General features: G+C 44.6%; 1 protein-coding gene across 1 annotated transcript in view; it reads left to right on the top strand.

Annotated features, from left to right (window-relative positions):
• The window catches only part of LOC120841457 (palmitoyltransferase ZDHHC17), a 57,626-nt gene that overhangs the window by 26,994 nt on the left and 16,401 nt on the right, over positions 1-14,231 (top strand). Inside the window, exons 9-12 of the mRNA XM_040212349.3 lie at positions 572-672; positions 2,521-2,645; positions 6,454-6,610; positions 9,552-9,635. Of these exons, the coding sequence (XP_040068283.2) occupies positions 572-672; positions 2,521-2,645; positions 6,454-6,610; positions 9,552-9,635 (467 nt within the window). The remainder of the gene's footprint in view (positions 1-571; positions 673-2,520; positions 2,646-6,453; positions 6,611-9,551; positions 9,636-14,231) is intronic.

The following is a 14,231-nucleotide window of genomic DNA, read 5'->3' as shown; positions in this document are numbered from 1 at the left end:
ATATTTGGGCTAGCATAGGGTAGTATCTATAGAATAAAGTTTCGCTCACAATGTGCGAAGAAACGGGAGCGATAGCTGTAGCACGGTCGTGCAATGCGGTTGGATTGGTGCCGTCACATACCCGAGGACGGAGGTGCGACTTGGTTCATTTTCATAGCCGTCATGGTTGGTGTCGTCGATGCCACTGATGACTGCCACCAGTGACCCGTGAAGTAAATGGGTAAGAGGGGTGGAAGTTTCCAAATCATTCAACATTACGCATAGCAACTGGATAGCTGCCAAAGTGGGATTTCACATAACACGAGGAATGTTGGAAAACAAGTCTTTCAAGCAGACGACGCGAAGATTCTCCTTTCGTCGCGCCATTCTAAGCGGGACACCAGGGCTGCCCCTCACTCTCTTCACTCTCTTTGCGAGGCATGGCTGACGGGAAGTCTTGACTTCTCTCTCCTCGTGGCAAGAGGGGAGAGAAAAATAATTTTTCCATTCTTTGGCAAAGTTTTCGCTAAGTGTTGCCCGTAAAGCTTTTGCTTTAAAACTAAGCTGCCATTGTGTCTCGTGTGCTGCGCAGGTTTCTCTTTGACGAGCGGGTGATGAATGTGCTCCCTATGTCCGTGTACATGGCCACCAAGTTCTGGATGTACGTCACCTGGATCACCGACTTGTGGTCCTGTATCCTTTTTTCCAAGTTTCTAAGCTAAAGTTTTTGCCATTTTCTTCCAGAATTGAAGGTGTGCAAACTCGCTCACTATGTCAAAAGCATGGCAGGCTTTATTTTTAGCCTTGGTCAAAGGCTGCGAAAGTAGTGCCCATACACTAGACGAAAAGTCATAAGGGCTCGGTCGGGGTTGCATTGAATAAGTGAAGCTGGCAACGGGTGTGTTGCATAATTTTATCTACATATATCGACTCATTAAACAGTAAAGAAAACAAGAATTGGCTCCATGTTTGGTGATTTTGCCAAACCTGTTTAAACGCAGTAGCTTTATGGCATGGGTGGGGCTCTTAGATCAGGTGGTGCCCAGGCCAGGATTTTGTATGGAAACAGATTATGTCGTGCCATTGTCTCTGTCACTGCGTGTGCTTCCCTCCAGCACCACCCGGATACAAAGTCTTTGTGCCGAATTTTCTGGGTCACCAAGAGAGGGGAAACACACTTTCTTGCCCTTTCCACTCCTCGTTCGGCACACTCTTTCTATACCACCTGTTTCTGCTCCTTTCTTTCTTACCCTTTCCACCCCTCAACACTCCACATGCTTTCTCACACCATCTGCTTCTGCTCCTCCCGTTCCTGTGTGCTTAATCCGTAGCTCAGTCAGCAGCACATTCGGCTTCCACGCCGATGACTGGGATTCGATCCCTGGCACCGGTTGCCGTTTTAACACAAAACATTTTATATGGCTGGCAGCTAACCATACTCACTTAAGTGTCAGCAACGGAAGTTGGCAGTCCGACTGTCAGTGCCGACGCAGTGCTCGTTTCCACACTAGTGCCAGCCAAACCTCTTCCTAGAGTGCTTCCGTGTTACTCCCGGCAGAGGTGAAGCATAGCGTGTTCAGACATACAGCATGGCTCTGCTCCGTGAAACTAGCATGCTCCAGGCTTCCCCAGAGAAAGAGTGCAAAAAGAAGTGACAGAAAAGCGGAGAAAAATGAAAGCAGACTCCTTTGTCGCAAGGGGTTGAGGTAGTGCCGGGTGTTTGGATCTTTTCCCGCAAGGGGTTGAAGTAGTGCCGGGTGTTCCAATCTTTTGCCGCAAGGAGTCGAGGTAGTGCTGAGTGTTCGGCTCTTTCGCCGCGAGCTGGTGCCAAGGCTCTGCTCGGCGCTGCCACGTTCAAGTTCTGTTTTCCGCACGCTCCGTCTACTTCGTCTCAAACTGCAGCAGCCTATGAGAAAGTCGCATTTACACTGCAAACGCAGAAGATGCCACCCACGGAGCACTCGTGCGCTTACCTTGTACAACCCAGGGCCGCTTCGTGCCATCCAGTCTCCGCATGTGTACGCAGTTTCTCCACCCTAACGTATCACATTCTGTGTTACCACTGCCTTGGTCACGCTAGTATAGCAAAGGGGCGAGTTTTTTTTCCAAGATAGTTTGGCGGTTACGGACTGACCGACCAACACACTTTGTGCTTATGCGGCTCCCGAGGTTGGTTAAACCTATAAATCTACCGCTTTAAAAAGAACAAAAACAACCAAGATAGAATATGTAAAGCCGTATTTTGGTTGGTTACAATAGTGATCATGAAAGGGGATAAAAAAAGTAACAAACAAAGTGAGAACACACACACACAAAAAAGAATTATCAAACTGGTGCTACAGTGATGCTGTGAAATACAATTCAGGGTCAGCACTTATGTAATTGCTTGCGCCGACCTTTAAATAGAATGGCATCCAGCGACCGTAAGCTTGCATGATATTCTTGCCCCCTACCCGTCCCATGAAAAAATGCCATCCTTGGGGCAACGTTTGTGGGAAGAAGCGCTCTGAATGGTGTGAGCCTTGACGACAGGTTTCAAAGACGTGGGTGGCTTCTGGGCAAATGCTGGCTTTGCGGTCTCCTCGGTGCCACTTTTCTACTCCTTCTACAAATCCTGGAGGTCTGATCCGGGCATCATTAGTGCCAACACTCAGCAGAAGTACCGGGTGAGCTGCCATTTATTCATTAAACTGATGCATGCGGCACGACACTGTTACAGCAAGACGTCGCCACTCTTAAACTAAGTGGCATTTCTTTCGGCAGCCCCTCTAGGGGCGAATTGCTGGTGAATACGAGTACCGTAATATCTCGCATCGACGTTTGTACCATAAAATTCATGGCTAAAAATGTTTATCGCACCGTGACACCTGAATCTGCTGCACCCGCAATCTGCAATATCTGTTCCTGTGACATGTGAGCTCTCAGCTGGTTCCCGCTTATTTTTTTGTCAGTGATCTGCGCATGCGATATCAATTCCAGTGAAACGCAAGTTTGTAACAGTTTTCCGCTTATTTATTGCACCGCAAAGAGTGAATTTGCTGTGTCCACATTCTGCAGTATCCGTTCCCACGACAAGGGAGTTCGTAGCAAATTCTCGTGTGTTCTTCACACTGAAGAATCCGAATTTGCGGTGTCCGCGATCTGCAGTATCAGTTCTAGGGGCCTCTGTGTTTATCGCTGATTCTTTATAAAATCTTGCTCTGGCGTCCCCAAACATGGGCCATCCCAAATTTCTAGCCATTCATCTCTTCATTTTTTTTGGCCGGCGGCTGGAATCCCTGCTAGAGAGATTTTCGGGTCGCATGACCGGCTTCGTGGGGACAAGGTACCTATAAAAAACTCGTCAGCTACTTTCTGCTGCATTGTAGAGGCTAGCATAGCTTCCACAGGGCTGTAACTCAGCACTGCTGCGAGAAAATGTGAGTCTTATGTCTTGTTCGCATGCGTTCTCGTCTAACGAAGATGCCAAACGGAGCGACGCGCTTGCACAAGTAGCTTTGACAGCTTAGAGCACTGTGGACGCCCGCGCCAGCCTCGACTATGCAGCACAAAAATAGTTTACGCCGAGACAGACAAACGGCTGTGGTAATTTTGCCCTACCTTTGATGATTAAGATCTGATTTCACACGCAGAAAAAGTATGGAGAGGCTCGAAATGTAAGTTAGATTAAGGGGGGACATAACCTCAGAATTCAAAATTTTCAGAAAAAAATGTTTTTTTCAAAGCTGATATGTTTATGCTTATTAACTTCCAAAGAATGGTTTCAGAAACTTTTATTTATAAACATGCAGGATTTATCTCAGAATAAATTATTTTCAACATGTTGGCAGCCCTCCGAGTCGGCAGGGAGCAAGTTTTTTGCGTTTTTTATTTAGCACTGTTTCATACTTGTTTAACCTAGCCAGAACATATCACCCTCATTGGAAGTCCCATTTACTTTAGTTTAGCCTGTAGAAGCTTTCAAAGTTTACAAGTATCAATGGCCAGGAGGACCCAATACACCCAAGCAGAAAAAATTCTGAAAATTTGGTATGAGCAATCTTATTGGTCGAGACCTGAAACAGGGTTTACGATTGGTCCTTCCTGGTGACGTGATATTGTGTCATCTTCAGTAACGCCCCTTTACAGTATCTTCCAATTCAGATCCTATTCCTGCTTTGCTGCTCTTCCTCAGTGTGATTTGCCTCTTAGTTCTTGCCAGTTTATCTGTCAGGGAATGCCTGCTACAAAAGTTAGTGTGCCTACAAACAAAACAAACTGGTAGCTATTGCCAGGGGAACAGGGAAGTCTTAAAAAGGAAGGTGCTAACAATGCGCCAGGTGAATTTCGCCTACCTCGGACATCGCAGAAAAGAAAGAAACCTAAAGTTGAAACTTCAGATGCATTTTTCTCAGTTTCACATTTTGGCAGGAAATGTGGTATGAGGAAATGTATCATTGGACATTTTGAATGTGTAAAGATTTCATTCAGTGGTGACTTTGACTGAAATTTCCTGAGGAACAAGTTAAGGTACTCATAATCTGAAAACGCTAAATCCTTCATGACAAAGGCTGTGTATTTTAGAACTCAGAAATTTGTTAAAGTCGTTTGCTCTTTTAAGGTGTTATTGTTTTTCTTTAGAATTGACATTTTCTACAATTAATTTTTACCTTAGCTTGCACTATGGGTATTCTACTTCACATTGAACCAAACATTTTGTGGATTGCAATTATTATTTTTCTTAAATACATTTCCTAATAAAGTAACTTTTTTCTGGAGCTTGTTAAGCATAGTATGTTGTAGAATTCGAATATAAGACTGAAACTTTAGATGTCATCAATCCTAATGGGGTTCTTCACCCTGAAAGTTTGAATCAATTTGAGACAATGGTTCAAAAGTGGACTCTCTCAGGCCATGTCCCCCCTTAACCGCATTTGTGTACTTTAGGAGCGGCTTGTAAAGCAATTTCTGGGGAATATCGTGATAAGCGAGAACAAAAAGAAAAAATCGTGAGCCATTCCACTCTGAGAAGGTGGATGACCAGCGAGGCTGTTTAGCACACGACACAGTTGTGACACACAATGTTGAACAAATCTACGAACCATCACTGCCCCGAGGAGCCAGAGGAAACTAACGCGCGACGGGACTGCCACCCTGGAAGAGCGGAAGGAAAGGAAACTAGGCACACAAACACTTGGGACGACGACAAAGAGAGGGTGGTGCAAGCGTAGACAAGCCGACGAGGGTCGCACAGCGGCAAATTTTTGAGAAACCTTCACTATCTACCTGAGTCTACTGATCTTGAAAATGGTGCCTATTGTTAGCTAATCTACTTAAAATGCATATTCAAGTGATGTGACATATAAGCTTTTGCATAGAATGAAGCGATTTTGTATCCAATATGGGATCTGAGGTTTTTGTTGATGCACACGAAAAATTCACGGAACCCTAGCCATAAACAGCTTCGCTGTAAAACAACAAGCAAGGCTCGTATCTTCCGAGTGGAACCGGCTGGAATGCTAAATGCTCTCTGTCCTCCGAGCGGGCCATCTGGCCGAAAAGTGCCTCTCGTGGCTATTTTAGACACCGGGAGAGATAGCCGTATTATTGAGAAAACCACTTCCTGCAAGCGTACAGATTCTACCATAGACTCCTTTCAAAAGCATGCCTTCCGTCAGAAGCTGTGGATTATCCCCACATTGGCGTACACAAGTGCAAACTCCTTGCATTCGATTTCATCTCGGCTGCGCAAGCCCTCATGCGGCGATAGCAGAAGTCGAAGCTACCCACTTGCATGTTTCGTGGTGTCGGGTGGAGAAAGAAATGTTGTTGCATTTAGTAACCGTCACCTCGCAAGTCTTCTCCTTGGCATGGCTGATGAGTGTTAGGCTTTCAGTGTTGAGTTCTTGCACTCAATTCCACTGGGGGGATGTTTGGAATTTTGTTGTCTTTCTGTCGTCTTCTCAGTTTGTCCACTTACCACTCTTTTGGACATGCGTGTTTGTTTCATGTCACAGATATGAATTTTCCCGTGGGGGGGGGGGCTGGCAAATGTGCTATGCAATTAAAAGTGAAATCACACAAGTCACAGTGGCTTTAGCCAATACCACCCGGGAGATGTGGCCTGCTCATTACGTCATTGTTAGCGGCAGACGCAAGTGTGAACTGGACTGCCCGAATACGTGGGTATGCTTGTTTCCGACGCCCTTTGGTGGCGGGGAGGCACTTTTAGAAATCGCCTAGGACGGCATAACATTACCTAGGTCCATCATCGGGCAGACGCATGCGTCTCGGTGTCGCCGCTTGCTAGCTTCGCATTTGTTGCGGGACGCTGCAAGACACACTCGCAGCAATGGGCGTGTGAGCTAGGTGGTGCTGCATGGATCCACCAGCGATGGCATTAGAGGAGGAAAGACACGCAGGCCCCGCCTGCTAGGTGGTACTGCTCCGGCTTAGCGCTGACACACGATGCCTCCGTTGCCTTACCCACCGCAGACGATAGTGGAGCTGGCGGAGCGCGACGGCTTCGACCCGGCGCTGTTCTGCAGCACCTGCCTGGTGAGGCGCCCCATGCGGTCCAAGCACTGCTCCGTCTGCAACCACTGCGTGGCGCGCTTCGACCACCACTGCCCCTGGGTTGGCAACTGCGTCGGTAAGCACACTTCTTTCTGAATTAACAATTATCAAAATAATAATAATATTTTATTTTTCCGTGTTTTCATTACAAGAAGTCGAGTATGTCAAAGCCTGTAAGGCTTGTATGAAGTGGGTTGGCAGCTGCAAAAAATATAACTTCTACCAAAATCTGCACTTAAGCAAAAAACAAAGGCACACACACAAAGGCACATGACAAGCAAATTTACATTTCTTTTTTACGATTAACACTGAGGAAGAAAAAAAACTAATGTCGTCGACGAAACTTTGCTGAACTAAATAGTATGGGACTCCCTTTCGGCGGCTTGGGTTAGCTTGGTTTGCTGGTTGTACGGTGGGGCCAAGCGGGTTAATAGTTTTTAATGTACAGCCACAAACTATCGTCAATGAGCGGCGTGAACGCAGGCGGGAGGGAGATATTTACCCAGAGAGTAAAATTTAGTGCAATATGATGACGTTTTGAAATACAGTCGACTCTCGTTAATTCAAAATCTCTTAATTCAAACTTTCGGATAATTCAAACTAACGTGCAGGTCCCATCCTGTGCGTCTCTATGGGAAGAAACTCCTGATAATTCAAACTTTGCTTTATTCAAACAAATTTTCGGCCCCCCTCGAGTTTGAATTAATGAGAGTCGACTGTAACAGCAGTTATTTCCATTAAATTGTTTCTTCCAATCTCAATCTCCAAAACAATCAACCCCCCCCCCCCCCCTCCTCCCCCCCTATTGGGATGTCCCATTTTCTACCTTGAGGAATATGGTCACCCTATTTATATTGGTTATTTACTTTTAATCTTGAACAGAAAAGGCGAGCGCATGCAGCGCATGTACCTACATTCCCAGCATCCTTTTCGATTCCTGGGTAACGTGCAATGTCTGATATATGTAGTAATCTAACTAGTATAACAAAGAATATGAACTTTATTGTCACTATAATGAAAATATTATGAGATACTCTGTTTAAAGTACATACAATTTGCAGAAATATTGACAGTATGCTGTTGTCACAACACGACATGAAATTACACTTGTCTCTTGAAAGATTTCGTACAAAAAGATGACACAGAGGACAGCTCACTCAATTCTGCATGTATTGAAAACCACTTCCCAAAGATAGTTTTTGTAACCAAAAGCAATATTTGTAGCTGAAAAAACATCTAGCAACCATAATGTACAACAAGAATCTCAAGCATCAGTGGCTGTAGTGGACATTGACTTTTCTGCGCCACATTCTCGAGGCCAGCTTAGTTTCCGTAATGCTGCAATCCCGCACTGCTGCGAGAGCACGGGGCATCATCTCAGATCTCATTTGCACATGTTGTGGTGCGAAGGAGACTCCAAACAAAGACATGGGCTCGCACAAGTAGCTTTGACAGCTGTGGAGGGCTGTGGATACCATCTATCCTTGACAACGTGATGCATACGTCTTGACGCCAAACATTGGTAATGGATGTGTTGGTGAACGTATACTTTACGAACGTGTTCGTATGCATTGTACAATTCGAGTTGCACCCGCTTCATTATTATTCTTTGAATTCTAAAGGTACACGTGTGTCTTGAATCCGATAGCATTTCTGGACGAACCTTCATACTTTTTGTGTCCGTCTGCATGCTGTAGCCAATGAAGCTGGCAGCACGCGTCTGTTATACATCCACTTCAATTACCGTTATATCCCCGAAAGATAACCCGCCTCTATTTTTGACATGATTCGCAACTTTTTTAAAAAACGCAGAAAGATAGCCCACTTAAAGGAGTAACACACAGAATGAATCTGATAGGATATATTAGCTTCTGAATGGTAAATACACTTACCAAGGGTCTTATTATGTATTGATACATAATATGTTTCCCTGTAGGAAGAAAGAAACATTTGAATTTCAGTAATGGTACAGAAAAAGTTGTTGGTTGGTCGCTGGAGGCCCGTCCGCAAGAAGTAGACAGTAACGTAAGAAAATTATCTGATTTGCTTTTAAATGTGAAGGAAAATTTTGTGGGCGTCGAGTTCAAGCAGTTTAATAAATAAATGTTGACGAAGTACAAGACGTTGCAAAGTTTGATCACATTTCAACTACAATCTGTAGCGATTAGGCAACTTTCAGGAAAATCTAAAATAATAATGCAAAGGTGGAGACCCAGAAAACATGTTTTTTTCTAGATCATGAGTTTCTAGGCTGGGTTCCTAGGAACCTGGGGGTTGCCCTGGTACATTGGAGGTTCCTCAGCCATCCAAGTTTGCTCGCTCCTATATACTTTGTTTTACCATAACTTGGCAAACGGCAAAGGCTACGACCCCAATGGGCCAGCCAGTGCGTCGGAGCTAGGCACACAATAGCGTATCATCGGAGAGGTCTCTTCCTCTGGAGAGGTGTCGCATGCTTTGTCCTGTAGCTGTGGTTGGCTCAAGGGGCCCATGACAATTGCTCTTTGCCAAGTTACGGTGAAACAAAATGTGCTCCTAAATGAGTGTTTTCTATGTTTAAGCATCATTTTAGCATTCCTGAGCCAACTGTGAGTGAAGCATTCCCCTACAGAGTGAGTTATTGATAACAAAGTCAGTAGGGCTTCTGAACTGCCTAGAGAACAACAATGCCGATGGGGAGGTGGAGTTCCCTGGTTGCCAATCATAGCAGTTCCTTGAGGTTGAAAAGTTAAAGGATTCCTGTTCTAAATTACTCTCAGTTGCAGCATCATGGGATAACTGATCCAACCTAGATGCAATTTGTAGTGTGCTTGTTCTAGAAAGTGTCTACAAAAGTTTGGGGATTTTTTTTGTCCCCTCTGGGTTTGTTGAGTGATTGCTAGTTCTGATCCCCTAATTCTTATTGTTTGCTTTCCACTTAGAATTTGTTCTGTGTGGATTGTCCTCACGTCAGAAGAAGTGGGTGTTTCAAGGTGGCTGCTCACACTGTCGCCTCCTGCTCTCTCCCCTCGCCACAGGATCCGGCAACCACGTCTACTTTGTTAACTACCTATTCTTCCTGCTCATCATGCTATGTTGGGCCTGGTTCGGCTGCTTTGCATGTAAGTTTTTTGTTTTTGTTAGTTGCATAATAGTGATGTGTTTTATTTTGTAAAACAGTAAGAGCAGCCTTAACCAGTAGTAGACACGTTACTACGCCTGGTATGCCATGACCAAATGCTTTAAACAAAGCAATTAAGCATGATGCGCGCAAGTGCACATCGCTTTATTGCCAGCTATAGAGGATTTTCAATCCTGTGAGGATGCAGCCTCATGACAGAAGGCATGGGCCATGCATTTATGCCATGCGTCATACGGCTGTGAAAAGAAAATTGTTGTTATGTTTTGAACAAATGTTTGAAAAGTTTAGGTATTGAAAACGTTCTGAAAAAGCGGCTGTGACCTAGTTGACATTTCTAAGTTTTTTCTCTTCAGCTTTATACTCCTACCTCATGTGTGTCATAACGAAAAATCAAGTCTGTTTTGATGACTGCAATTTCTATTTGCAGAGAGGTCATCATCTTATGTCAGTCTAGTATTGTTACTATGTTCAGCAGCTGCTTTGATTTTAGATAGGAAAAGGAATTTGCGTGGAGTTTTAAGCTATGAATTTCCTACATTATGAGGGGAGCCTTCTGTAACCCGCAGAAATGACACTGTTAAAACTTTAGGAGCTAGGCAACACTTTCATCGCTTCATGGAGACTGGCTAAAATATTACTGCGCAGTTCAACTGTCAGTTTTTTTAGTAATACTTCTGATATTCTATTTATACTTTTACTTTTTATGTACAGCTTTTCTTGTATTTTTGCAAGAAGTAAACATAGTAAAAGTCAGATATGGCACAGAAAATAAATTTTTGACCTTGCACACTAAAACTTAAGAACATTCCCAATTTCAAATCAGAGCAAGTTAAATCTCTAAAAGTACTCTTTAAATTAATTTAGAAATGTAGAGAGCACCGATCATGAGTTCTATTCTCTTATCAGCCTCTTTTATTTTATTACTGCACACAATACGAGAGCACTCTCTAAATTAATGTAAAATTAAAAGTACTAGCCATGAGTCCTATTCTCTTATCTTTTTTTTTTTTTAATTTTATTACAGCTCTCAATTTACAGGAGCAAAAAAAAAAAAAAAAACAGTGTATAATACACCAGTATGTTTACCTTATTATATTAAATGCCTCTTACATGTATTCTGTACTTACCAAAACTTTGCTGAGAAAAAAAAAAAAATTGATTTAAGGTTGAATTGCCTGGCGCACGCATATCGAACTCCTCCTACAAGTAGTGCATATCAGCAATATTTTGCGGGGCAGAAAAAGTTTGTGCAAAATTTTCATGCAAATGCAGTAGAGGCCTCAGTACGTTTTTAGGAGAACCCATTGTAAAAGGCACGATCTGAGAAAATGTCACAGCCGATAACCAACTTTTTAAAAGGCTATTAAAAGGACCGTGAAATGACCTTTTTACTTTTTTCAGATAACTTTTACATTAAACCGTCAATGTTCACTGAATGCCGAACAGGCATCCGTTTTCGTCTCGGTTTATTAACTTCTACAGAAAAAATTAATGAAATATCGACTTTTTCTTTCTCTCCAACTGACCGCAAAACCATAGAGATCATACATACTAACTCTAGAGGAAAAGGTCCGCCATTTTCCCATGCATTCTGGCTGCCGCAAGCGGCGGAGTATGCAGGCAGACCCTCGGGGTCCCACATGGTTACCAACTGCCTTCGATTTCACAAATATATCATCAGAGCAGTGTCATGAACTTCAACAATCCACAAACTTACCGGTGGAAAGATATTCACGTTCCTTTCAAAGCTTTCTTTTTGCATAGCACGCAAATGTACGGCCTCCCGTCAACACTAAACTAAACCAGATAACCGGCTTCAGTGATCTGGTTCAGTTTCGTATTTCCGGCCGGGGGTGGCCGCGCTCGGAAATCCGAAACCGCGCAACTACCAGATTTTGGAGATTTCGACAGAAGGGAAGTTAATGCAGCGTAATGAGTATGCTGCTTTTTATAAACCTTAGAATAGCTCAGAATTTAGTTTGCAACGTTAAATTATCACTGTTTATATTGCTGAGAGTTTTCAGTCTTCGCGATTACCATTGCGACTGTCGTCCTTCAGCTGGCAACATTGGTTTTTTTCTCTCGTGTTCTGTCGCTCTCTTTCGCGATCTTTCAGTCGGGACCCAGGATGTCGGCGCGCGGGATTCGCCACTCCTCCTCACCCACCTTTACCCCCCTGCGCAAAACAAGCCGTGACGTACGCTGTTTCCGGAACCGAAAGTTTTCTCGGCAGTAGGAGAATGGGAGCGTTAGCGACGACGAGTTGGGGTGCGCCAGTAGGTTTTACTGCGCTGATGTCACCGACGTATTTTCTGAATCGGCGCCTCTCATCGCCGCATCGCAGCTGAGCGAAATTCAATGAGATATGTTGCGCTACAGCGACAGCATGGGACTAGTCCCATACGCCGGTATGCCTGTTGGGAAGTCCAGCGAGTCTTCCGGTGAAGACTCCAGAAGTCAACCCAACTGTCATTGTTGGTAAAAGGCAGCCCGTGCCAGTCGTTTGCAAAGCGACGTAGATGGAAACAAATTGCCGCGGCGTTTTTTGCGGCCTTGGAGATGCAGGAGCGAGCCGACGTTAAAAAAAGATACGTTTGAACTACGAGTGTCCAGCAAGAGCCACGTAAATACCTGTTCACACTCGGAGCGGACGCGTGCGTTTGATGGAAGTGCTGTATTCGCGCTGTTGGTAAGCGCTTCGGGACCGATCTTTTACGATTGCAACTCGATACCGACGCGACACTCGGCAAAGAAAGGTTGGACCGGCATTGCACGTATACCTCCCACGGACTGTTATAGCTCGACAGTGACGTGCAGTCTGTCAGAATAAAAATGGCATACCAATAACAAAGTGTACATACCGTGTTACGAAGGTAATCCATACGGCGTTTATTTCAGCTCTATATCGCACAAAACAAGAAAATAGAATCGACGAGAGTCCCTTTTCGACGAGTGTTCGTCAACACTGCCTCGGAAAACAAGGGGAAGAGATTGACCTCGCCTCTTAATCTAAAATTGAGGTCAGCGATCAAACTATAATACGGGAAGGGTCCACAAGGGTAGCGCGGGCATATTCCATTTAGCACGCTAGCCGGTCGTAGGCAGACGGTCTTGCGACGAAGCAACGCTGCGCCGAGTCGGAGTGCCTGCTAGGCCTATATTCTGAGCAGCTCGCTTCGTCGGAGTCGGTGGACTCGTCGCCGTTGTCACTTTTCTCGGGTGTTCGTGGATCCAGCGTTCTTGTTCGTCGTGGTCTTTTTTAAGTACTTTTTTTCTTGCTGCTTGAAGTCGGCACGCGCAAGAAGAACACGTAGAAAAATAAACGTTCAGTCAGTCAGAGTTTCGAGAGGAAGGAAATCAAGGGAAATAACCGTTCGATGGTCGTCGCGACCCAAGTAACTGAAGTCGGCCCTGCCCTACTGCGCACGCGCAGTAGTTGCTTCGTTTACCACATGATAGATGGCGTTTGGCTCCCAGCATTATCAAATTTGGCAATTTTCGCCACACATCTCTAATTATGCTACAAAATGTGGATCTGAATATTATTTAACAAAACTTTTAGGAAACATTCGCCAGCTATTTATTGTTTACGATCGCGGTGCTGGTGAGGTGGGCTCTTACCCAATAGGCGACGTGGATTCGGCTGACGTGCTCCGTTTCCGCGGATGCATCGTAGTGAAAAGGCAGCGAGCTTTCGAAGGAAAGAAGGTGCAAAAGAGTCCAGTTGTCTTTTGAAAGTTCTATAGCAAATAATTTTTTTTGGCTCCCTATTTTTGTGTTTTTGTGTTTCTTTTCATACCTTTTACGACGTGCGGTGGATGAAATTCGATTTTAAAATCATTTCATGGTCCCTTTAAAGGGATACTTAAACGAAATTTGAAATATACCAGTCGTGTTCAGAAGTACCGTAATATCCCGAGTCATCGCCCATCCCCCAACCGCCTGAAATTCTTTAAAAAAGTGGGGTGGGCCATGTCTCGGTGGGTGAGCACAAACACTCGAAAAAAAGCGGAAAAAACCGCCTATTTTTCTCTGCGTATCTAGCGCTGATGCACAAGAGATACATCAAACTCAAAACTCGATTTAGTTTCATTGTTTTATAGAAAAAAATGCTCACGAAAGAATATTTTACTATAGCGAAGTCCGATGCTTGCATACGCGCTAGAAACACCGCCGATCTGCATATAGCACGAACGTTTGTTCCGTGAAAGAATGTCACCATTATGTTTTCCTAGTTAGTAAAAAAAAAAAAAGAGAAAGAAAAGTCTACGAGAAAATAGAAAAACCGACCAGGCGCAACGAGCGAGCGAGCGGACCAAAGAAGCGACCGAGCAATGCTGGGAAAGCGGGAAAGCCGGCGGTCGCGTTGGCAAATACTTTGGCGTCGGGCCAAGTCGGGCGCCTTGTCAATTGCAAGCTCTTGCGCAACTTTCTTGTTTGGTGCGTACATACGTGCGTCCGTGCACGGCGGGCTATCAATGCACGGTTGGGACGCTCTGCAAACGTCTGTGTAGGACGTTCCAGCAAAGCTTTATTTACGCTTTGGCTTTGCCTAAAATATTGCACAACCGCGGTC

The sequence above is a fragment of the Ixodes scapularis genome, unplaced genomic scaffold (genome assembly GCF_016920785.2).
Source record: "Ixodes scapularis isolate PalLabHiFi unplaced genomic scaffold, ASM1692078v2 ptg000064l_1__unscaffolded, whole genome shotgun sequence".
Taxonomy (NCBI): Eukaryota; Metazoa; Arthropoda; class Arachnida; order Ixodida; family Ixodidae; genus Ixodes; species Ixodes scapularis.
This window is presented reverse-complemented; position numbering and strand designations above follow the sequence as displayed.